Genomic DNA, 25,839 nt, shown 5'->3' on the forward strand with positions numbered 1-25,839 from the left:
CGCTACCTTACAACTTCACTCTTTCTAACACACTACATCACTCTCTCAATATCTCAGTATCTCACTATCTCAATATTTCTAGCGCATTGAAAAAATTACAATCTCACTTTCAATAACTCACTCTCTTACTACCTCACAACATCACTCTCTGTTTCTATTTCACAAACTCACAACATTACTCACCCTCACTACATCAGGCTTTCAATACATCAATCTCGATTTCTATTACTACCTCACTCTCGTATCTACTTCACTCTATCTTATTAAATAACTCTCTCTATTTAGTAAGCAGGTTTTAAAATTGAATTAATTAGTTTGGAATACCGTAACAATTTAAACAGTTAATTCGGAAATATATACTCACAATTTATTCTCATTTCAGATGATTTCGATACAAGAAATTAAGATGGGGAAACAACAAGAGAGCAAACCTTTTCAAAAGGCTATAAGAGCAAATATTGTAACATGTTCACAAAAAACACACTACCGCAATGCAAAGCAAGAAAACAAAATCTTGTACCACCTAGCACTAGCAGATGAAAGTGGTTCTATTAAAGCCACATGCTATAACGACAATTTTTTCAATCAAACAAAAAAAGGAAATGGAATTATTATAAGGAATTTCCTAGCCAAAAACAATGTTATTCTATTAACGAAACATACCAAAATATCTAGGATGCTGCCTTTAACGCTTCAAAGTGAAATCCTACAAGAAGCGCAAAACATACTAGAGCCACCATCTCCACCAATATCACCTATTAAAACAATCCGAGAAGCAAAGTTACGGACATTAATGACCATATCGGGGACTATATCAGAGGTAAGTTTATAAGTAAAATATAAATTTAGAAAAATATTAAACTTGTTGTTACAATATTCTAGACTCGCACAGTCAACAGAACACACACTCAGCAAAAAAAAAAAAACTCTCTATTCACAACACTCTCTTCCAAAACTATACCCCAACCCACTCTTCCCCAAAAATGCTCTCTTCCCCAGACCTGCTCTCTTCCACACACCTGCTCTCTTCCCCATAGCCGCTCTCTTCCACATACCCGCTCGCTTCCCCATACCCGCTCTCTTCCCCACACCCGCTCTCTTCCCCACACCCGCTCTCTTCCCCACACCCGCTCTCTTCCACACACACGCTCTCTTCCCCACACACGCTCTCTTCCCCACATACGATCTCTTCCCCACAACCCCTCTCTTCCCCACACCCGCTCTACAAAACAATCTTACAAACAGACTCTATTAACCACACTCGCATCACAAAACTCTCTCATGCACAACACTCTCTTCCAAAACTATACCCCACACCCACTCCTCCCCAAAAAGGCGCTGTTCCCCAGACCTGCTCTCTTCCCCAGACCTGCTCTCTTCCCCATACCCGCTCTCTTCACCACACACGCTCTCTTCCCCACAGCCGCTCTCTTCCCCACAGCCGCTCTCTTCCCCACAGCCGCTCTCTTCCCCACAGCCGCTCTCTTCCCCACAGCCGCTCTCTTCCCCACAGCCGCTCTCTTCCCCACAGCCGCTCTCTTCCCCACACCCGCTCTCTTCCCCACACCAGCTCTCTTCCCCACACCCGCTCTCTTCCCCACACCCACTCTCTTCCCCACACCCGCTCTCTTCCCCACACCCGCTCTCTTCCCCACACCCCCTCTCTTCCCCACACCCGCTCTCCAAAACAATCTTACAAACAGACTCTATTAATCACACTCTCATCACAAAACTCTCTCATTCACAACACTCTCTTCCAAAACTATACCCCACACCCACTCTTCCCCAAAAAGGCGCTCTTCCCCAGACCTGCTCTCTTCCCCAGACCTGCTCTCTTCCCCAGACCTGCTCTCTTCCTCATACCCGCTCTCTTCCCCATACCCGCTCTCTTCCCCACACCCGCTCTCTTCCCCACACCCGCTCTCTTCCCCACACCCGCTCTCTTCCCCACACCCGCTCTCTTCCCCACACCCGCTCTCTTCCCCACACACGCTCTCTTCCCCACACACGCTCTCCAAAACAATCTTACAAACACACTCTATTAACCACACTCGCATCACAAAACTCTCTTAAACACACTCTCTTCATACACTATCTGCACCACCCTCTTTCGGCACAAATCTCTATTCCACACACTCTCTATACACCACACTGTCTTCAACACATTCTCTTTACACCGCACTCTATCTGCACCGCACTCTATCTGCACCGCACTCTATCTGCGCCGCACTCTATCTGCGCCGCACTCTATCTGCGCCGCACTCTGTCTGCGCCGCACTCTGTCTGCGCCGCACTCTGTCTGCGCCGCACTCTGTCTGCGCCGCACTCTGTCTGCGCCGCACTCTGTCTGCGCCGCACTCTGTCTGCGCCGCACTCTGTCTGCGCCGCACTCTGTCTGCGCCGCACTCTGTCTGCGCCGCACTCTGTCTGCGCCGCACTCTGTCTGCGCCGCACTCTGTCTGCGCCGCACTCTGTCTGCGCCGCACTCTGTCTGCACCGCACTCTGTTTGCACCGCACTCTGTCTGCACCGCACTCTGTCTGCACCGCACTCTGTTATACTAAAACTACATGTACAAAAAGTAATAATTATATTTGCTTTATTTCACAGGAAGAAGAAACTAAAAACATTTTTATCGCAGGACAAGAAACAAAATTAAAATCCATTACACTTATTGACACGACAGACTCTGTTAAAATAACATTGTGGAGAAATGCAACGGAATTCCCAATTACACTTGGAAATTATGTCAGAATGACACACTTGACCGTCCACAAATTTAATAATGAAAAAATGTTAAATACTACTCACAATACACATATAGAAGTAAGTGCAAAATTTTTTTTACATTGTATACCTGTGTGGGTCATTATGTGTGTAGCTAGGTGTATGCGCATCTGTGTATGTTTTTAGGTGTCTGTCTATATGTATGGATAACTCTCTATGTATTTATCAATGCCTCCATGTCACTACATCATAACTTCACTCTCACTCTATATCACTACATCGCTCCATTAATTTCTATCTCACTCCATAAACACTCTCACTTTCAATGCCTCACTCAAAATATACAGTACTCACTCTCTCACTCAATATCTAGTGCTATCTCAATACTGCACTCTAACTCACTACCTCACTATCTTACAAGATTTCTCTCTCCAAACATCACTACATCACTCTATTACTAACTCACTCTCTATCTCAATTCATCACAAATTCACTATATCCATCAAAAAAGTAACTCACTCACTCTCAAACTCACTACCTCACTCTCTCTCTTTATATCTATCGCTTTCTATATCACTTAACATCTATACTACTCCAAAAACTAAATATAAACTTAATGCACACTATATGCCTCTATTAACAATTCTGTTTTACTTTGCAGATAATAGAACCACCTTTGGAAAAAATTACCATTACTATATATGGAATTGAAAATACTACGCAGGGAAAAAGTACCATAACGGTACAAATACAAGACAATGAACTTTTCAAATCCATGGACATCGAAAATACTATTTTAATGGACTACCTCAATATTCCAACAGACGTAGAAGATTTTTCAGAAACTCTCATGCATCATTTACCAACAACTTTAAATGTTATATTTAGAAATGGATGCATTCTATAAATTGTCGAATAATCTTACAAACGAATCTTTTGAACATAACACAAATGTAAAGTTTGAAAAATTTGTTAACAATGTATATACAAACATTTCTATAATAAAAGCAGATAAACAGGCTTCATTACTCATTGATTACAAGAAACAAATAAATTTGGGGTCAACTATACATGCATATATACATAAATAGGCATACATTGAAGATGTAGACGTACATATTACCAAATATGTATGCATTACATGCAATAAACTGCCCTTCGCAACACTCAGATAAATATTACACACACTACTGCTAAGTATCTACTTCTAAGCTATGGATGTATGAATACATCAGTATGTGAGTCGATTGCTCTGTGTGTGTGTAAAATTTTAGCTATAGATTTGTCACTCTATATTGCGCTATGTTAATGTATATACATCTTTGTGTACAAGTATATTGCTTAATTGGGAAACACTACTTAAACAAATCACTCTCTGTAGCTCACTAACTCACTCTGTCACTACATCACTATCTATTTCTATCTCACTACCTCACTATATGATAACACACTCTCAAATTCATTACATCACTCTCTCACTACCTCACATACTTCTCTCTATAACTTAATAATTCACTCTCTCTATCTCACTACCTCACTCTCTCTCTCTCTCAAATACACCAACTACATTACACTGAGTCTTTTAATACATCACTATCTCACTGCTTCACTACATCACACTCAGTTTCTATATTAATACGTCAGAACATTCCTCACTACCTCAAACTCTCTTTCACTACCTCAATCTTTCTCAAACTCACAAAAACACTCACTGTTTCTATCTCACTACGTCAGAAAATAGCTCTCACTATTACTAAATCACTCTATCACAACCTCACTCTCTCACACTACCTAACTCTATACTTCACTACTCCCCTCGATTTAACTACATCACTATCTTACTACTTTGCTCTCCCAAAAAAAACCCATCACTCTCTCAATCCCTATATCAAAAGTTCAATCTCTCTCACTCACTACATCACTCTTTCTATCTCACTTTACCTATTTATGTCACTACCTCACTCACTATCTCACTACATCACAACATCACTGCATGCTTATATATCACTACCACACAACGTCTCTCTCCCTCTACCTCACTCTTTCACTAACTCACTCTCTCACTACCTCACTCTACTACCTCACTATCTATCTCACTCCCTCAGTCTATCTACCTCGCTCTCTATCACTACCTCACTCTATCTACCTCGCTCTCTCTCACTACCTCAATCACTTTCAATACCTCACTCTCTCTCTGCTAATGCAATATATATCACAGATACAAAAAATCATAGAAAGAAAAAGGACAATGCCATTTAGTTACGGATACAATAATGAATCAAAATTAATGAGCAATACCAAAAGCTCTACCTATAATATTGCCGAGACCATTGCATTGTAAATGCTTGTTTTCTTTATGTGTTTACAGTTCTGTATTTCCGTTCTGAGACCCCAGAACGCAAAGATAACAACTGGAACTGCGGAAGTATTTGCGAATTTATCAGGAAGGCACCTCGGAGAGTTTGGTTGTTTGATATCGGTGGTCTCCGTTCATCTCGCGAGGGGTGTGTCGGGCTCAGTGGGGCATCGGGTTCTCGTGGTTGCCGTGCTCGGCTGGGGTAGGCGGCTTCGGAGCAGGGCGGGAAGCTGCCCCACCCAGAGGTGTCTCGAAAGGTCATATAAAGCCCTCCCTGGGCCGGCAGTCAGCCTTAAGGCGAGCAGGAGGGTTGTTTCTGACGAGACGGCCATGGGCGGTAGCAGCACAGGAACCCGACAGGACTTCGAGTGGGTGTGCACCGACCAGCCACACACCCAGCGGAGGAAAGTGATCCTAGGTAGGAGGCAGAGCGTTACTAACAGCCCGCGCAAGACGCTTCGTTTTATTCAGCTTCTATTATGGCCGTATTGTTGAGAGATTTTTCTTTAACTATTCACAACAATCGTCTTTGTGTGCCGTTGATGTATTTATTGCGTTTAAGGTCTTTGCCGAGTTTTCTTAAAAAGTCGCAACCTCTTGGGAAAGGTGGTCCGCCACCGTGTTCGTTCCGTTATCCTCGGGTAAACGGACATAACGAGCCCTGACATACTCACTCGAGGTGTAGCTGCAAATAGTGCCGCTGGTGCAGTAGCACCGGAGTCTAGGAATGTAAGAGCCCACCGCACTTAGACTTTGTTTACTGTCCACCCGGGATTTTTTTTTTAGGTGAGATGCATTAGGACGAATGAAACCGGTGTTACGCCACTGTGTGCTTGTTTGGAATTCTATGTAAAAACACTTATAGGTTGCAGATCTGACATTTTTTCAGAGAATTTAATTTTCTCTGCCCGTCTGTTTGTGGTTTATCAAACTTGGTCAGTGTCAAGAGAGTGCACGAATGCTTAATTTGAATTGCGACGCAACCAAGCTTCATTCTCACCTCGAAGTGAGTAAGTAGCTCATCACGTCCTCGGTTTTCATGTGCGTTTCAGTGGTTTACGTCCGTAAAGGTGGGCGAGCTTGAAAATTCACAGGGGAGCCGAAACCAGGTATTTAGGCTTGAGGTATTAGAACCTGAGCCGACAACCCATTTAGCATATACATTGTGCAACAGACGTAAAAATGTATGATAATGACTGAAAAGTTGGTGTGTTTAACATGTAGACGCGTTTCTCCATAGAGCATTACATTTTATCGGTACATTGAGTGGCATTGCATAGAAGTGATAGTTTTTGAAAACGGCCATTTTACTATGCAGTTATTGCACCATGTGTCAAGTCACTTTTGACGTGTATGCTATGGTTTGTTAGCATAGGTGGGTGCATACGTACTAACATTTTAGAGGAGGCAATGAGAAGATTTACCAAAAATAATCTGGAGAATGTTTTTCCTCCGTTGATGGACTTATAATGAAGCAGCTGCAATTTCAGGTGTGAGACAGCCAAAATAAAGCATGTTTTTACTTAAGAAAATGGGGAGTCTCGTCAGAATCGGGTCTATTGGCTTGTATTCGCTCTCTAGATCGAACAGTTTTAAAGTATATTAAAAGCCTTACGCTTCCGTCGTGTACACACTGACTGATGTATTTCAAGGTGCCTTCGAATGGAATGAAAGGTAAAGAAGTCGCATTAAAATAAGGTAATTGCCCAGGATCAGACAATTTGGTCAAGCGAGCAAGCTGGGATTGATCCCCAATTGTGCAATTCATCCGCTGGATGGGTATCTTTTTCCCATGTCGCATCCGATTTTAATACTTCATCGTTAATTCTCTGAGGAGGTATATCGGGAGGGACACTGTTAAATGAATGCTCATTGCATGTTAAGTCAGGCGCATTCTTAGTAGAACACCTAGAAAATGAGCCTATCTGGCGGGAGCCTTTAGTGCCAACCCTCCCACCCACCTCTAGCAGTTTTGCTATAATTGACTCAGGATAGACTACAGGTACCAGAATGCAGAGCGCTGGCTAAGCGGCATAACCTGTGAGGCTACGTTTATAGGTTTATATATAGCGCTGGTGGAGCCCGGTGCGACAATCGCTTTTGACGCCCCCAGATCTCATGACCGCCTCCTCGGATTCTCTCCCTACCACCTGCAAAAGCGCCCCTCATCTCTCCTTTCTTAAGATATTGATAAACACAGCGCCCCCTTTAGGTCACAGCGTCCCCCACACAGGTCAGCGCCCAGTGCGGCCGCACCAGTCGCACTGCCCTAAAGCCGCCCTGGGTGCGCACTTGAATACCCGGGTGATATTCTCCATTGCCTGGTGTGTGTAAATCAATTCACGCTCCTTGTAAACCTTCTTGTTATTGTTATCCCCTTGCAATACGAGTTGCTGTGCGTACCTGATGTAACTTCTGACGCAGTTTTGATGCGATTCTGAGGTTCTTATTGGTGTGGCATGTCTCGTGGTCCTGTAGTTACAATTACTGTGGAGTTTTAGGCGCTTTGTTTTGGTTGGAACTGCACTATCTATTCAGTGGACGGGAAAGGTGTACTAATGAGTAATAAACGTACAGAGATTTCTTCAGTAATTTTCGGTTACCTCGTAAAATCTGGTATTATTCCTGTAAATAATTACTTAAAAATCCCTTTTAAATAAACTCAAGGTGGGGTATTTAAAACTCCCCAAACCTTCGGATTTCCTGAGCTGTGTTATCTATTTTCTGCTGCATCAGTACTTTAACGCAGCGCTCCTGATCTCACAGGATGGCGCAGATAGCATTAACAACGTCATCCCTGACGGACGTCATCCCTGACGGTATGTCAGGGATGACGTTGTTAATGCTACCTGCGCCACGCGCATGTCCTCGGCAATGGTGTCCTCGTACATCAATGAGCTAGCAGTGCTTTGTACCTCATATGGGCATTGTTGACTGCTGCAGCTTCCATCACAAGTAATAAATAGCCTACCAGACGTTAAGGGGGCCAGCCGATGAATGATGTCACAGTAGGTCTAAAAAAAAAAAAACAGCTGACGTCATCAAAGGGCCATTCCAAAAGGCCTATTTACGATTGTTAAATCTGGACAGGGAAGAGAACTGCTCTTTTTACTGGACGGCCACTTTTAAGTCTTTGCTAATAATTTATAGAGCGCAGAAATACCACTGCAGTGGCGCTCGCCATTCATAAACATTTTAGGACTAAAAAGACGTATGTATGTCGGTAGCACCGCCGTCAACGTCTCTGTTCTCCCTCGGAAGTATAGAACGAATTCTTCAAGTTCCACTCTAAACACAGCTGTCTTAAACAACAACTTAAAAAGTAGTTGAGACTGCATTACAGTTTTTTTTGCATGTCACCTTGAACAGGTAAGCGCACCTTTTTAAATTTTATAATTTTTTCAACATCGCTAAGTGCCTGCAGCAGTGGTGTTGACAATACATGCTACATCAGTTTAAGGCAGTCAGTATAGATAATTACATTAAATGCAGGTGTACGACTGCAGTACCGTTGTCAGCCTGTAGAGGCCCAGCTGAAAAGCTATTGATAGTAAAGGCAGCTATAGGTTGTTCAAAGTGGCCCAGGCAGAGGGAACCCTGACAGATCTTTTTTGACTATCTACATAAAATAATCTTAATTGAGCTTCTTCATGTGAGGGGAGGGTGGAAGCAGGTACGCGGGGTCTACAATGCCCCATCTTTCATGCTCAACGCATACATTTGATGCAGTGGTAAAATAATAGAGGCATTCTTGTTCTCGTATCAATCTCACTGTGGGGCAATCTTTGTTGTTTGACTAATGTAAGCAGTGCTCCAGAGTGTACCTGATTCTGGACAACCTTGGCGTGTATGAAAACATCCACATAATCTAGTACCTCCCCTCTCTTAGTGGGTATTAGCAGTGCCTGATGCAAATATCTATTAGCAAGTTAACTTAAGGCAGTCCATGAAAAGTACCATGGTGCCAAAGACCTTGGGTGTTAAAGCATTCTACTTATTAGGAGCAAAAATGATGTACTAGCGGGTACTTCCTCACCCATTTGACCAAACACTCATTACATTTCAGGTTAATCTCAAACCATTTCCTGAGTCATGTTTAAAGTAATGTGGTGTGGCAACATCACATGATGTGGCTGACAAACTTGACTAATTCCCATAGAAATATCCTACCTTCTTTGTCCTAAATGGAACTGTCGAGCTGGACAAATATTGCAGGGGTTTCTGATGAGTGACCATCCACCCATCCAGCCACATGGAAGTCTACCACCACCAGTCCATGTTTTAAAGTTTACAAACGTTTATACTAATGCACCTGGACTCAGTTTCCTCATATACTTTGCTGTGAATCTCATAGCGGCACTGAGACGATCAGCTTTGGCCAAATTGAGATGATGGGCTGGCGAGCAACCATTACACAACACGTTTCGGTGCAAAACATTATCTCACCTGATTTATCTGGATAGTGTTTAACTTAGACCATCACTTCACACGGGTAAATACATCTTTTCAACTTAGATGTTCTTCAGGATCTTTTACCTTACAGTCCACGGAGTGATAGAAATTCCTGCTTGTATCTCTTCGTAAACGAAAACCGTATCCTCAAATTCAAAAGGAGAGATGGAGTCTTCTGGTTGTGTTAAGGTCTGTGGTACTTGGTGTCAATAGCCTCTTATGTGATAACAGCCTTTCACACCATTCTTCCCTCATTCTGTCTGGCTTGCTTGTCAATGGGCTGTGTGATGGGGTTTGGGGGGGGGGGGGTAAACATTTCTTTAGTGCCAGAGTAGCAGGTTCTTGGTGGTTAACCTATAATCCTGTGATTATAGGATCCACCTCTGACCCCCACAAAAAATAAGAATTTGGCTCAAGTGTGAAAAGTCAATTTAGGATCCAGATGCCTCCCTCACAAAGTATGAAAGAGGCCCCCGTTAAATATTTAAGAGGACATTTACCCTGGATGTTGTATCTCGGAAGGATCCTCAGGACACGCCACTTCCCAGTTGCCTGTTTTTCACCGACCACACCACCTTCACTCATCCCCATCCATAATATTCCATGATGACATCAGACGCCTTGAGCACTGTCAAGCCCCAAGTGAAATCATCTCCAGCATTTACGTAGGCAGATCCCAATCTAATTGCACACAAAACTAAAATATAGCAGTCCGCGATCTATTGGAAACCATACGCTGATAAAAATACGACTCAGTTTTGAGCGATGACTATCTAATCCCAGCACTTTCACACCTTATGAAGATGGTCTGAATTAAAAGCAAATCTAGAGAGCAGTGGTCTCTCAACAAGGGACACTTTGCTATGAGCCTTCCGTCTCCAACTGAAACAACGAAAGCAGCATTATAGGGTATCTTAACTTCCAGAAATGTGTCCCTGCGTTACCGATTGTACTCGGGCATTTGGATATGTCAAGAAAGCTTGAGGCGGTTTAAGTGAAATTTGTGGCGTATAAATAGCTCCCTGGTAAGCTAGATGGCCTTTAGTTTCTCCCCAAAGCTGGGTAATGCTCTAGTAATTTTATGTTTTTAAGGCTGAATTGGAAAACACGTTAGTTTAAGGCAACACATGTTAATCTTTACTGAAGCAGGGACAGGTCACAACTTTACTGCTATTTGAAGCTTAAATTGAGTAGAAGTAACCTGTGGCATGGCTGTCTAAATGAGGAAATCAGTTAATTGACAATTGTAGCCTGTAATTGCCTTTGTATATTGCCTTGTCATACTTTCGCTCCCCAATGTAAAATACACCTTGGGTTATGTTGAACCACCCTCCGCCTGCATTAACTGATCAACATGTCCTGTTATTTCTGAAAGCATTGTTTGGCATGGTTGTGCTTGAAGATCTATTTTCTTTTTTTGAAAAAGCTGATAAAACTGTGCATTAAAAAAATATATTGGAACTTTATCAAGGTCATGAAGTTTTGTTTCGATGAATAAGAGCCAAATGAAAATATTAAGGTGCAGAATTAGGCGATCCTCATACCAGATCTTAGTAAAAGTAGGAATTATTGCAGGATCAATTTATACTGTAATCGCTTTGCAAATTAGACTATTGCACTCCTATCTACATCAATTCTTGCTTGAAGAATCCAAAATGGGATCAATGTTGTAGTTTTTGCAAAAAACACAAACTACTGACCCCATTTTACGCTGTTGTCCTTATCTCATGGCAGAAAGGACACCAGCATTGGCAAATCCAATGGATCTGGCCTTCGCTGGGTGTTGATAAGATTTGTTTTATTTTTTATAAATAGGAAGCATATGCAGAAAAAATAAATAGAAAATATGCTGCCACCTAACTGTATCACCTTAAATCTGCAATAACAATGTGAAGCTGATCTTGAATCGTTCTCACTCCACCCAAACCCCACTCAGCTGAGCTGCAGGCTTAAAACTACCCGCCGCCCTGACTGTATTTTTTTATTTATGATTTTGTTTTGGTTACGTGAGATGGCTGATTTCCAGAGGACATTGTGCTGTTTGTCGAAAGGATGTGACCAGTTTGTGGCAATTATGACTCCCCATCACCTGGTTTCCCATGCAACGTTTGATGGCATTAATAAAATTGTTTTAAAAAAAAGTTGGTTTTGTTCCGATTATTGAGCGTTTGTCAACTTGTAGCAATCTCTTCATGGATCCAGCAATGAATTGTAATCCTGTGCAGTCTGACTTCGCCATTCCTGTTACAAGTAATCTATCGAAAAGTTGTTGCAGCTGCTTACGTTTATGTTGCACAATCAGATGGATATATTTTATAATAACCTAGCAGGCATTTCTTATCATTGTACAACCAACACCTCTATGGAGCCCTATTGGAAATGGGTGCTTCGATGTGCACTGTTATGGCTTACCTTGAAGATTGGCTACCCGCTAGCCTGCAGTATTTGTCTGGTCTTATACTAGTCTTCAGTTTCAAAGACTAAAGGATATTAAAGACTCCTTAGAAGCTCCCAACCCATTTTCGTGGAGTAACCCGAGCGGCTATTCTTTCTAGGAAGAATGCTGAACCGACAAAGTGAAGCGGCTAAATTGAAAATTTTATCCGCTTCAAAGGTGTAAATTGATGAGGCAGACCAATTATATCTTTTAAATAAAAAATGTGGTGTCGCCTTTCCAAAATTTAATCTGTAACGTTGGTGTTTGCTGTGGTTGTTAACATTAATTGTAGTTAAGGAGGACTCTCCGTGGTAAACAAAGCTTTTGCAATATGAGGTAATATACATAATTCATGACATTTAAAGAAAAAAAGGGATGCCTTTGCAAGATGCTTTGTAGCAGGACAAGAGAACCAAAATTCACCAAGACCAATCTTATGTAGCATTTTTCGTAAAGGAAAGCCATTTGATGTTACCAGCCCTATTGTGGATAGCTAGGTCCTGGAAAGAGTGGTTCTAGCCTTCAAGCGCTACGGAGTATTTAAGTATGCTCCAAAACAAAAGTGGTCTAAGTTGGGCTTAGACAAGACTTGGGCCTTAAGTCAATTTGTCAAAGTGGGATCAGTGGGTTATTTTTTGGCAGGTGTATGAGGGCTCCTAAAGTTTTCTCATCCTCCCTCGGCGTGGCTAGATCAGCATTACCACATACAATGCACTGCCCTCTGACTTGGTGCTGTACACTTTCAAAGCGGGAGATGGCTGCTGCATGCTGGGTAACATTGAAGCTACTTCTCTCAAGCTGGCACACCCAGGACATCGATTTAGTGAGGTAATTAACTCAATAACTTTATCTAGTGGTATACCCTGAAAGAATCTAGAGCTTCTAAAAGACTTATGTGAGCTAATGACCATGAACTTTGTCTTTGAGTGGTTGAGCACCAGCCCTCGTTCTTTACAAAAGTTAGCAAACTTTTCCACTAAGCATTGTAGGCCACTCGGGGTTTTTGATATCAGAAGGGTATCATCCGTGAATAACAAAATAGGAATCTTGCAACCAGCTAATCGAGGTGCATCATTCAGACAATCTTCAAGATAGGATGCCACATCATTTAAATACAAAGAGAAGAGGGTTGTGGCAAGGCACATCCCTGGTGCACTACGTTTTGGATAGGTATCCAATCTGTGAGTTCCCCACCCCATCTAACTTGGGCATGTGTGTTCTCGTGTAGGCAAGACCGCCAAAAGATCATGGGGAACCCAATTGTTTTTAGCACCTCCCTGAGCTTTCCATGTGGTACGAGGTCAAATGCAGACTTTAGGTCCACAAAGACCGAGTAAAGATGAGATTTTTGGAGGAAAACTATCTTCCAGTATATCAATAAAAATCTGAAAACCTAGTCGATTGTGCTAACCTCTTTTCAGAAGTCTGCCTGTAAGGGGAGGGGCCTGATGGTCCTCAATCTAATCTTCCAATGTCCCTAAGATTTGCCTCGCCAAGCTTTTTATAGCAACATAAATAAGGCTGATCGACATGTAGTTTGAAGGAGAATTCCGTACTCCTTTCTTAAAAATGCGGACAATTTCAGCTGCCTTCCATCTACAAGGAATGCTGGCCCCTTGAAGAATGCATTTAGATAATTTATTGAAGTATGCAACCCAACCATCAACATCTCTTTAAAAACAAAAAAAAGTCACCTGGGATGCCATCAGGCCCTGGGGCCTTGCCTCTTACTATAACTTTGGTTGCAGAGACTGTCTTACTGACCTCTAATTTAAAGCGGCCTGGAGGGGCCTGGTCATATATGCTAAAGTAGTGTGACCTGTCATTGTTCGTACCCTGTTCCTAAAGATCTAAAAAGTAGAAGTACCATGTCACTGAAGAAATGCAATTGTCCTAACAATTGGCTGGCTGACGATTGCCATGGGCTACTAACTTCCAAAATGAGCTGCAATCGAAGTGGGCAGCAGCCTCATGTAAATTCTCCCATATCTGTGAATCCCACTCCCTCTGTGTTTCTTAATTAGTTTATATTCTTGGCGTTTAGCACAAATCAGGTTACAATCACCACACCACTCTTTCTTGTTGTCATTACACGCATCATTATACCAAGTGTGCTCAGCCTTTGATGAAGTCCGGCCAGGTCCAGGGCGGAGCACAAAGCACTCACTAAGCAACTTAAAAGGCCCTCATTAATCTTTATTATCTTAAACTACCATAGATCATCGCTAGACTGGGCTAAGGCCATATTGTCTAAATCTGATACAACCTCTCCTAGGGCCTTAGTCCTAAGGACTCTGGAGCAGTGGCGGTGCGTCCATTAGGGCGTTGGGGCATAGCCCCCCCTGCCCGCAGCGTCGGCGTCTTCTTTGAACTTAAGTAAACTGAATCAGTTTACTTAAGTTCAAAGAGGAGAACTGACAATCATGTCAGTCAGCATGACGTCGCCCGCCCACCCGGGGGTGGGCGGTCCAACGTCATGTTGACTGATATGATTGTCAGACAGACCAGGCAGGGGCAACAGGCAGCAGCACAAGTGCGCATGATTGGGGAAGGTGAGCGAATTTTCGCTCCGTGCCCAGTTATGCGCACTTGTGTCTGCTCTGGCGGGCGCATGCCCATTAGGAGACCGAGGGTTGAGCAAAGGCTCAAACCTCGGTCTCCTAATGGGCAGGCGGGCGAGCCGTAACCGTGCCCTAAGCCAATCCTGGCGCTTCTGGCAGTGCCAGGATTGGCTGAGAGCCTGAGAGGGGCTGTACCGCTGTAGGCGCCAACGGACGGACCCGAGGCGGCGCGGACATGCTCAGGAGTCAGACCTCAGGTAGGATAAGGATTTTTTAAAAGTTTATGTACACCCCCCCCCCACGCGCGATTACCCCCCCCCCCCCCCCGCGACACATACTCCATATATCAGTTAAGGCCAGCCCAAAGCTCTGGAGGTCAGTAGCCAACAATGCTGCAACACTTTTTGATATTATGCCAGGGTGCAGAAAGGCAAAATGTCTTACAGCGGAATGGTGGTTTGCCTATGCAGAGGGACCAAGGGGGGTGGCCTGGCCTTGCCTCTTCCTGGCACAGACGGTTGCAGGATGGGCCCGCCCTTGGGCCGGGCACACCCCCTGCTGCGGGACCTCCATAGGTTCTTTAAAGCACAGTGATTATGCTGTGGTGACAGAGCCCACCTTCAGGCCCTTAGGTTCTTGGAACTTGGAGTCCCTACTGCTTGACTCCTCCAGACAGCACTGTATTGTAATTTCAATATTTGTGTTCTGTACAATAAATTACTATTGAACTTGGGGGTCATATCCGCGTTGGGGACCACGGGTAAGCTGCTAGTAATGAAAAGTGACATGAACTATCTTTTTTTAGGTCTCGCACTGCTAGGAAGAGACCATTAGTAATCGATTCCCTTTTTCTGCCAAAAACATGCACGCTTTGCATTGCTTTCAATGGCAACGCGTGCACGTTTGGCGATTGCCTTGCGGGAGCAAGCTTTGAAACATCTGTTTGTAATTAACAGATGGTTCCTGGCCGCCCCCGCAAGGGAAACGAACGCAGACCCCCTACTCTCTCCGCTCCCCCTGCTGCCTCATCATCTCCTCGTCAAACTTTAATTTTTTTTTATTTTCACCGCGAGGCGCGCTCTTGTTTTAACGAGATACTAGTTCTAAAATGCAAGAGCACTCAAAGTGAGCCAGGACTGTTACTGTGTTCTGCTACATGTATACACATCTAATTGTGTTTATAAAGATTTTCACGGTTCCCCGTTTTTTTATCTGTCAAAGTAGGTAAATGAGCTGGGAGACTTTGAATAAGCCTTTCGAACATGCACTCTCCAGCCTTCCTCCCAAAACACACGTCATAGTTCCACCAGCGGAGATCCCGTGCTATAAATAAAAATTGTTTAAAAATCCTGAAAAAGGGCGGTAAAGGGCCATTTTATATCTCCAAAGAGTTATCTGCAGCGAACCCCGCAAAGTGTTTGTCGCAGTTCAGGCATTTCTGTTTGGGGTTATTTGCTCATCTGCAGCTGACCCTCCGACGTAGTTTTACAATTCTTTCCCGCCCCAGTGTGACATTCTCCTCACGTCATGCTTCCCCTGCGTGCATGGTGTTTTGGGGGAAATAACACGGATTTCTGTTTGGTTTGTCTGTTGACTGAAAGAGGCTCTAAATTATTCGGTGCAAGCCAGAGAAGGATGTTGAATTGGCCTTTTGTCAGCTTGGCAGGAGCCCGTGTTCCTCTCTTCAGTGGCTGCCTGCCAGTAGGGGCCGTGTGTCTGTGTGCACACAGTGCGCGTACTCAGTGGAACACTTCCAGCACTCGGAGGCGGTCCTCCCAGCAGTGCCCCCCTCAACACCATTCACGCGAAGGAAGCCCAGTTAAATGTCACGTGAAACGCAAGTTTATAGCAGGATGCCAAGGTCCCTTCCTGGCTGCACGTGGGCCGCATCCTCAGCGGTGCCAAGTTGGGTGCAAATAACACCCAAATGAGCCAAAGGATAGTGGAAAAAATGTAATTGTAAATTGCATTTATTTAGCACATACTAACCCTGACGAGGCGGTGAAGCGCTTTGTGGCAAGTAGCACGCTACACCAGAGCAAGGGGGAGCAGAATTTTAAAGCCAAAACTGGGACATTTCCCAAAAATAGGACGACTAAAATTTCCTTCAACCCAGCGCAGAAAATGACAGCGCTCTTTAGCAGAGAATTACAGAAAAGGCAGTAAGAACATACATAAAAGGCCCTTTTTAAAGCCAGTGCATGCCTGTTAATTAAGTTGCTTTCTCATAACCGCTGCTAACTATCCCTGCTTTGCAAAACATAAAAAGATACCACTCACCCTTTTCAGCCGACCCTCTCAAACAAGCATCGGCATAGCCAATAGGTCTTGCTTTTGGGACCTTATAAGTATTTAATTATGCAGCACAATATCCTTGGTGCAACAACATCAACTGTTGCATAACTAAACACTTATAAGGTCCCAAAGGCGAGACCTATTGGCTATGCCAATGCTTGTCATGTATTGAGGCTTCGAGGTTCTTTTTGGACAATATGTAGGATGGCTCCCTTAGAGCGACAGATGTTCGAGGGTCATGATGCTGTTGATATGTATCCTGATTCGGTTTCATTTTTTTAGGCAACATATATGGGATTTGCTATCTGGTAACTGAATGGTCACTAACAGAATTGTCCATGATGAGCTGCTCCTCTTCCCTACCCTCCCCAACCATCCACACCACCACCAACAGGCTGTGGTATGGAGAGGCATTGTGACGTTTGAATATTTGGCTTGTGAAAGGTAGTAGAGGATTTATGTCAAATGTAAATGGGTATTGATCGAATTGCCCATGCAGAAGTTCTCTGGTATCAGGAGGCATTGTGATGTCTGGATATTGTCTGGTTTGTGATGACGCCAACTAAAATATTCCAACCTAAATTGGCTAAAAAGCTATAATATCTGGACTTTCACTCACAATAAATTCATATACCTTCATGGGGTGCCATGCAAGCCTGACGAGTTGAAAGGACATGGTGTGTGAAAAATTGTCTAGCAGTCGCGACAAAGAATTTTCAATTCTATTAAGGACACAGAGGCGAGGATTATGCTTCCTAATCTTTACCTCCTGTGTCTGCACCAATCACCGTCCAGTCTCTCACATAAGTGTCTCTGCAAACGCCGTGACGTCCTCTTTCTTTGCGAACAATCTCAACAGTCCAAGCATAACTGGAAACTCAACGTGACGTAGAACCTTGTCACAACCGAAGCTGTCTGCAACTTCCACTAAACTCCACACTGCAGGTGTACTACTCTCCCAGACTCAGGTCTACTTGCTCTGGTCACCTGAAACGGAAACCAACACCGTAAATTCCATTCCAAACTAATGGAAATACCGTAACTATGGATTAACTCTAGGGCGGGTAAACCATTATAATATACATAATATTGTCACAGCACTGTAGCCTGGATAAGAAAAAACATCATAACCTACACAATATAGTCATTGACATTGTAGCCTGGGTGGGATAATCCTCGCCTCCGTGTCCTTAATAGAATTGAAAATTCTTTGTCGCGACTGCTAGACAATTTTTCATTCTATGTCAGTCCACGGAGGCTCAGATTATGCTAGTTTAAAGTTGCTCCACCACCACCGAAGCCACATCCACAATAGGTTTATGATAAAAAAATCTTAAAAGTGGAATCAGTAGACCAATCCCCCACGGTCATGATGTCTTGCAACCGGGAACCGGTGCCAAATGACTTGGCCATAGCCCCTCTAACTGAATGAGCTCCAAATTTATAAGTATCCACACCTGCTAAACCCAGTAACCAAGTAACCCACCTGGCCAGAGTTGCATTCGTGACCGGGCGAAAAGGTCTCTGAAGAGAAATCAACAATTGCCCTAACACATCATTCCTAAATTCTCTAGTACAATCCTCATAAGCTTTTAAGCATTTGACTACACATAATTTACTGTGATGAGGAAAAGCAGGATAAGAGATACAATACGAATGTGTCTTTGTACGTTTTGAAATTGTGAATGAAACTCCCGAAAGAGTAAATACTCTACCTGCCAAATCCAAGGCTCGTACGTCAGACACTCGCCTGCATGAGATCAGACCCAACAAAATCGTTAACTTTGCCGATAACTGCTTCCTTGACATACCTTCATTACTTGGCCAGTTTACCAGAAAACGTAGGACCACAGTAACATCCCAAAGAACCATATACTTAGGTTGGGGAGAATTCACCAACCGAATACCTCGCACCACCTTGCAAACCAGGGGATGCTTCCCCACCGGTTTGCCCTCCACATGCGGATGTCCCGCTGAAATCGCTGACCTGAAGTTGTTCACAGTCCTACACGCTAGCCCCGATCTGGCGAGCTCCGACAAGAAATTTACAATCAAATGTATATCGGATCCCATAGGATCGCTCTGTCGTTCACTACACCAACTAACCCATCGTCTCCAAGTGGATTTGTACCGTTTGTGTGTGGAGGGTTCCCAAGCTTGGGACAAGAAGAAGAGAGTGTCCTGTGAAACTCCCAGCACTTGCCAACGACGCCTGAAAGTCTCCAAGCCATGAGGACTAACTGGTCTTGTAAGGCCAAAGGGTGTCGAAGTCCTTGAGGGTCCGTGAGGATATCTGGGAATGACAGAATTCCAACCGGAGGAGCACATGTTAACTCCAGCGCGCTTGGAAACCACACTTGTGCCTTCCAACACGGTGATATCAGAATAACCTCCGCCCTCTGTCTGCGTATTTGCGCCAGCACTCTGGGGATCATGACAAACGGTGGAAATGCATATAGAATGCCCATCGTCCATGACTGAAGGAAGGCATCCGAGCTGACCGCTAAAGGGTCTGGACGCCAGCTGTAAAACAGGAGAACCTGACGATTGAGTCTGGACGCGAACAGGTCCATCGCACAAGGTCCCCATTTGAGGTCCATGGCCCTGAAAACTCTGGGATGCAGTCTCCAATCGCTGGCGTCCCTCAAATATCGAGAATTCCAATCGGCTATCACATTGTTCGAACCGGAAATATACTCCGCTGTCACCACAATGCGATGGTCCAGGCAATAATGCCAGAAGTCCTTGGCCATTTCCGCCAGAAAGCGAGATCTGGTGCCTCCCAGGCGATTTATGTAACAGACCGCGGACACATTGTCCATGCGGAGAAGAATGCAGCAAGATACCCGTTGAGGGGCCAGCGTGCGAATCGCAAATGAGCCTGCTAGAAGCTCCAAGCAATTGATATGCAGATTCAACTCCTCCAGGGACCACCGACCCCCTGTTTCTAGAGTCCCACAACGTGCTCCCCAGCGACTGGCGTCTGACTCTATCACCACATCCGTATTGGTTGAGAAAATGGCTCTGCCATTCCAGGCGTCCATATGTTCTAACCACCAATTCATCTCCGTGCGTGCCTCTGACGACAGTACAATCTGCTGCGCGTACAAAAGACCCTTGCGCAGATGTAATATTTTCAGTCTCTGTAGGGCCCTGTAGTGTAAGGGACCCGGAAATATCGCTTGAATGGAAGATGCCAACAGCCCAATCAGGTGAGCCAAAGTCATCAATGATTTTGTCGGAGAGGCAAGCGCTCTCCTCAACTCCTTCCTGATCGTCACCCTCTTCCTGAGTGGTAGAAGTAACTGCGCCGTAAGGGAGTTGATCTGAAAACCCAGAAAATCCATTACCTGGCTGGTATAAAAATTGACTTTTCCAGATTCAGAATAAATCCTAACTCCTGCAGGAGCTGTATCGTCCATGAAAGATGGACTAACCGAAGGTCCCTCGACTGTGTCATAATCAATATGTCGTCGAGGTAGATGATCAAACGTACTCTCCTTTCTCTCAACCACTGTACTACCGGTTTCATCAACTTGGTGAAACACCAAGGGGCGGACGAAAGGCATGGCGAAAAACTCGAACCATTGATCTCGCCAAAGAAATTGAAGGAAAAGCCTGTGTGGTGGGAATATAGGAACTGCGAGATAGGCGTCTTTTAGGTCCAAACGAACCAGCCAATCGTGCTCTAGGAGGATGTCCCGTAGGAGATGTATGCCTTCCATTTTGAAATGGCGATACACGACCCATGCGTTGAACTCCTTGAGATTTAGTACCAGGCGAAATCCCTGATCCTTTTTGGGAACCACGAAAATAGTACTGACAAAGCCCTGCGTGTGAGGGAGGGTCTCCACTAGTGCCCCCTTCTGGAGCAACGCCTCCACCTCCCTGTCGATGAAACTCTGTTCTAGTAGGGAAAAATGTAGCGGGCTGGGCGCGTGTCTCTGCTCTGGAGAGGCATAAAACTCTATGTGAAAGCCCTGCACTGTCTGTAAAATTCAGGGGTCGGCCGTGAGACTCTGCCATCTGTGGAAAAATAAAGCTATCCGACCACCCACCATGCACTCTTTGGGACTTAGGACTCGTACCTGAATAGGAGGCATCTCCTGCCGTGTTCTGTTGTCCTCGGTAGACTCCTCTCTGGCCTCTGCCTCTTCCTCCCCTATTACGGGAGGGGTAGAATTGTGGTCTCTGATTACCTCTGCCTTGTTGCTCCGCTCCTCGTGAGGTCTGATTAAAACCTCGGCAGAACCCTCGACCTCGTGAGCGGCCGGCCCTGTCAAAAACACCCATGTGAAACACTTTTTTAACATTCGCTTGGGCCTTGTCCAACTCTGAAAAGGTGGCCACATACTTTCCCATCCCTTTTACGAACTTGTCCCCAAAAAGCATGCCATTGGCGAGGGACCCTGGTTCTGTAGTGGCCATCTCCGCCAATTGGGAGTCAATACGCATTAAAAAGGACCGTCGCCTCTCCGAGGAGAGAGCCACATTGGCATTACCAAGAAAACACAAAGCCCTTTGGGCCCATTCCATGACATCCGATGTATTCATTGGGACGACCTGATCCTTCGCATTGACCGCAGCCTCGAGGATCTTTGTAAGGGGGTCAGAGACATCAAATAATTTGTCCTGGCAACCCCGCCAAGCCCTATCTAAGCCCTTCTTGGGGTCCTTCGCAAACTTCCTCATGAATGTTGCCATATTTGGATCCAATTCTGGCGTATCCGCCACCTTCCCGAGCAGGGAGGGTCTTGGGCATTCCGAACGTAAAGTGGCCCGCACTTCCTTCTCAAACCCGTGGCGCAAATTATTAGCTACATAATGTGCCACTTTGGGACAAGGTACCCACTCGGTGGACCTGGGGTGAATGAAACTTTGAGGATCAAACAAGTGGTTTTTGGGCGCCTGGCTGTCATCCGCTTTAAACGCTGTATGTTTGGTCTTCTTTGCCTTCTTTTTAGGCAACCCCGATTCCACCTCGGAGTCTGAGGTAGCCGGTGTAGACGGGGAAGACTCCCCGGTAGCATGGTCCTTCATAACATTCTTGGCCAGGCGTGCTAAAACGTGGGCCGGTGACTGCGTGTGCCCCGCGCTCATATGAGATTTCATCTTCCTTTTTCCATAACTATGAAGGGTTTTAGTAAAAGGCTTTAAGGCCTTGATCAGGGTTTTATTTACTGAACCCTGGACGTGGGTGTCCAAGGCTTCCACTAGATTCTCCTCCAACAATTCTTCGTCAGGCTCCTGATACTCCTCAAACTGGTTGCACTCAACCCACTGGTCTTCCTCTTCGGCGTAGTACGCCATTGCCACAAAGCAGAGAGGATTGGAGGAACTTTCAAAAAGGGGGGAGCAACCCTGGGGTGCCTCAGACCTTTCTACAGCCTCAAACACTAAGTTGAACTAATGTACTGAGGGTCTTATGAGGCGATATATGAAGGTGGAAGGAGACCCCTACACTCCCCTAGAGCAAAGCTCTCATCCGGATACTGCTCCGGTAAGCGTTCAGAAGGCCAGGGATTTATGCAGTCCTGCAAGCGCTTACACGCGAAGAGCCAATCTCTCCTGAGCCAAGAAAAACGGCTCTTCACGTTCGCACGCAGTGTCTGTGACAACAACTCGACTGCTCCCTGAGCGCGAGGGTCTACCGTCTGCCTTCTCCTGCTCCACCGCCCCCTACCGCCAGCGCGCGCCGAGGAAACCCGACTCTCTAACGCGCTCCGAGAAACACCGCCACTCGTTAACGCTCGTGAGCGAGTCGGCACTAAGAACAATACAATCGTCACTGTACAAATAACGATAAACGAGCCTCCCCCAACCTACATCACATCAAAGAAAATGAAGGGAAAGGCACTTATCTGCTGCTGCAGCAGCAGAGAAAGAGGACGTCACAGCGTTTGCAGAGACACTTATGTGTGAGACTGGACGGTGATTGATGCAGACACAGGAGGGGGTTTACCTTCCGGGGGTCATGCCAGTTTAAAGTTTTTTTTATTGGCTGCTGTAATTTGTCAGTAAAGATTGGGAAGCATAATCTGAGCCTCCGTGGACTGACATAGAATTCATTTTGTAAGGAAAGTTTGAGAAATGATGGTTAAATTTTGCATTTTCAGCCAAATTCTCAAAATTGGTTAATAATCATCTGTTACATACAGTTTTATAGACGTACTCCTGCATTTTAAAATATAGCAGCTTTTTTTACTTGACCAAAAAAACAGTTTGCCGTTTTCTTTCACTTGTTTGCGTCTTATGAAATGTTAAGGGTCGTTTTGGATAGAGAAACTCATACCCGACCCATTTTGCCTTCAGGTTTGCATCCTCAAACATTTAAATGGGCGGGCAATACAGTGGAAGCAACAAATGCAGCCTTCAACACGCAAAAAAGATGCCACACAAAGACATCTTGAATCAAATGCTCCTTACTAGCTAATGTAATCCCCACAACTATTTCACCCGTGCACAACACAGGAAGGAAAAGTGTCCCGCGCGAATGGCTCCCCAAACAGCCCCATGACTATTCTCACTGGCGCTGGGAGACTTCCACCGCCCCAGACTAGTGTCCCTGAAAGATTTCAAGCTCCAGAAACGTATTCATATAGGTCGGTTACCTAAGGTCACTTTTGTATGTGAGCTATGAGTAAATACACCTAGACAATGCTTGGATCAAATATCCAAGCACCTGTATTTAGTGCCTTTTTTTAGTCACCCTTGAATGAGAACCAACTGTTCATTGGCCATCAGATCACCCAACTGATGGCCTAAGGATGCGCTGGGGCTTTATCCTACGTCTGTTCCTCTGACTGTCTCAATACAGGTAAGCAACATCAAAGTGGTAAACCTGTGTCATGCAGACACTGTTCTCGTACCGTGTTACCCACTGTGGCCAGTACTTAATTTGAGCAGTTTTTTTCTGGTGCTCAGCACCAGCACTTAATCACCACACCGATGCTTTCATGAGCAACAGTTGAGGACACATTAATTTACAGGGAAATTAAGTGATTGGCCAAGAATCACAGGATGTTGGACCAGACGCTGAGCCTCGAACATGGTTCCCCATCTCTGAAGTCTACAGATCTGGACATTACGCCACATCCGCTCCATAATTTTATGGTTGGTAGTTGGTTCTGTTTTAGGCGGTGCTAACAGGAGGAATGGGCCGGTGCAAGCTGCCTCCTGATGCGAACGTAGGCGCTTTTTTTTTTTGCAAATTAACCACTGACTGTGGCACAGGAATCCTTCACGGAAGTGTTCCACCAGCCAGACCTGTTGGCCCTAGGCAACTGATGCCTGTATGAGACAGACTTTTCTATCCAAGGCAGTGGTTAATTTGTAAAATAAAGTGCTGGGGCTCTCCTCAGGAGGCAGCAATAACAGGAGAAACGTGCTGGTGCAAACTGCCACCTGACTAGATCCCCGGCAATTATTACTCTGGAGAGGACTTGGCCTAATGGCTAGAGCTGCTGATTTCGGAGCTGGGGAACCGGGTTCGAGTCTTTGCGTGGCTCAACATCCTGTGATTCTATGGAAAATCACGTCTTCCAAATGAGTGTGTCCTTAGCTGGTGGTATAATTGGTGCTGAGAATTAGATGCCGGTGCTTAGCACCGAAAAGCACCTGCTCAAATTAAGCACTGATGCAAGGTAGATTATTCCCTTGCATTTTGACTAAGGGCTGAATTGGATGGGTTCCGCCTTTACAAGAACTATACAATAGCAGTGTGGGCCATTCAATGTCGCACTAGTATATTGTTTTACCATTGTATGTCTTCACTATGCTAAACTTTTTGTGACTTCACTGCTTAGAAGCCGTGGACAATCACATAAGCAAAACAACGGAAAGGAGCGTACAATGTATCCAGAATATAACTCCATTTAGAGCCTTAGGAAAAGTTCCATGAAGTGCAGTGTCCATGCAAATCCAGAAAGAAAGCTAAAGCAGTGAAGGTGGATTTGAACACACCTACAAGACTCCAGAGGAATTGAATTTACTTGAACTTTCTTTATGGCTATGCATGGACACTGCACTACATGTTACTTTTCCTAATGCTCTAAATGGAGTTATATTTTTGATACATTGTACGCTTCTTTTCAGTTGTTTTGCTTATTTGATTGTCCGGGTGTTCCTGCCTTTTCCTGTTGCTTGTGGCAAAGGGCCAACATAAGAATACTTGCCAGAATTCCCATGTTCTGCAAGCCATAAGAAAAATATGAAGCTTTGATAAAACATTAAGTAAGGCATATTCACAGTAAAATCTGTGTTTGAGAGCTTTTATTTTGAGCAATTATAATTCACATTGAGCATCTTATAGTTATAAACAGAAATGTCAATAAGGCGCAGGGCAAATTTACGTAAAGGTATGATAGCAAGTTCCAGTGAGTTGCACCGTTCTGTGGTAGTGCATAAAAAGCAAGTAATATTTAGTTCCACTAACCATTGCTCATGTCTGTAACAACCGTGATCAGAGGGCAACAAACTTTGTGGGGCTGAATACTAACAACTTGAATGCTGAACTGAGAAAGGGGAAGGATGGGCCAGTGGTCCACGCCAAAGTGGTACCCAGTGATGCGGCTGAGGTCACGCAATCCACCCGCAAGGGTGGGTTGTCAGTGTAGGAAGGGAGAGAACCTGCCACGTTAGGGAGCAAATGTTTAAGTGTAGGGGTTGTTAATGGATGTGAGTAGCTAGTTCACATGTGGTGAGTGTTGTCATGTCCTTGGGGGTAAGCACGCTTTGCTAGTATTGCTGTCAGGCGCTGTAGGACCATGTCCTTGTTCACTGCAAGGGGAAGCTTGTAGAGCCCCCTGGCCTCTTCTCGACACAGTGCTGAGCTTTGTGCCTGACCACTTTAGAAGGGAGCAGGCTGTAAGGGAGGGTGGGATTTTCGACTTCCATTGGGATGTGATTCTGCACTTTGCCAGAATAAAGCCAGGGTTAGCCAGCATAGTGGTCGTATGGTGTTTCTTGAACTATTTGTAGTGCTAATATGGACCAGTCCTGTGAGATAGGTTT

The 25,839-nt window shown here is 44.7% G+C and overlaps 2 protein-coding genes across 2 annotated transcripts in view; both read left to right on the forward strand.

Moving 5' to 3' along the window:
- Positions 1 to 3,746, forward strand: part of LOC146799004 (uncharacterized) — a 220,127-nt gene extending 216,381 nt beyond the window's left edge. The window contains exons 5-7 of the mRNA XM_085626366.1: positions 383 to 820; positions 2,610 to 2,825; positions 3,388 to 3,746. Of these exons, the coding sequence (XP_085482492.1) occupies positions 383 to 820; positions 2,610 to 2,825; positions 3,388 to 3,633 (900 nt within the window). The 3' untranslated portion in view covers positions 3,634 to 3,746. The remainder of the gene's footprint in view (positions 1 to 382; positions 821 to 2,609; positions 2,826 to 3,387) is intronic.
- A 1,556-nt stretch (positions 3,747 to 5,302) lies between these two features.
- LOC146799006 (sphingolipid delta(4)-desaturase/C4-monooxygenase DES2-like) overlaps positions 5,303 to 25,839 on the forward strand; it is an 80,536-nt gene continuing 59,999 nt past the window's right edge. The window contains exon 1 of the mRNA XM_085626367.1: positions 5,303 to 5,500. Coding sequence (XP_085482493.1) covers positions 5,413 to 5,500 — 88 coding nt within the window. The 5' untranslated portion in view covers positions 5,303 to 5,412. The remainder of the gene's footprint in view (positions 5,501 to 25,839) is intronic.

The sequence above is a fragment of the Triturus cristatus genome, chromosome 9 (genome assembly GCF_964204655.1).
Source record: "Triturus cristatus chromosome 9, aTriCri1.1, whole genome shotgun sequence".
NCBI lineage: Eukaryota > Metazoa > Chordata > Amphibia > Caudata > Salamandridae > Triturus > Triturus cristatus.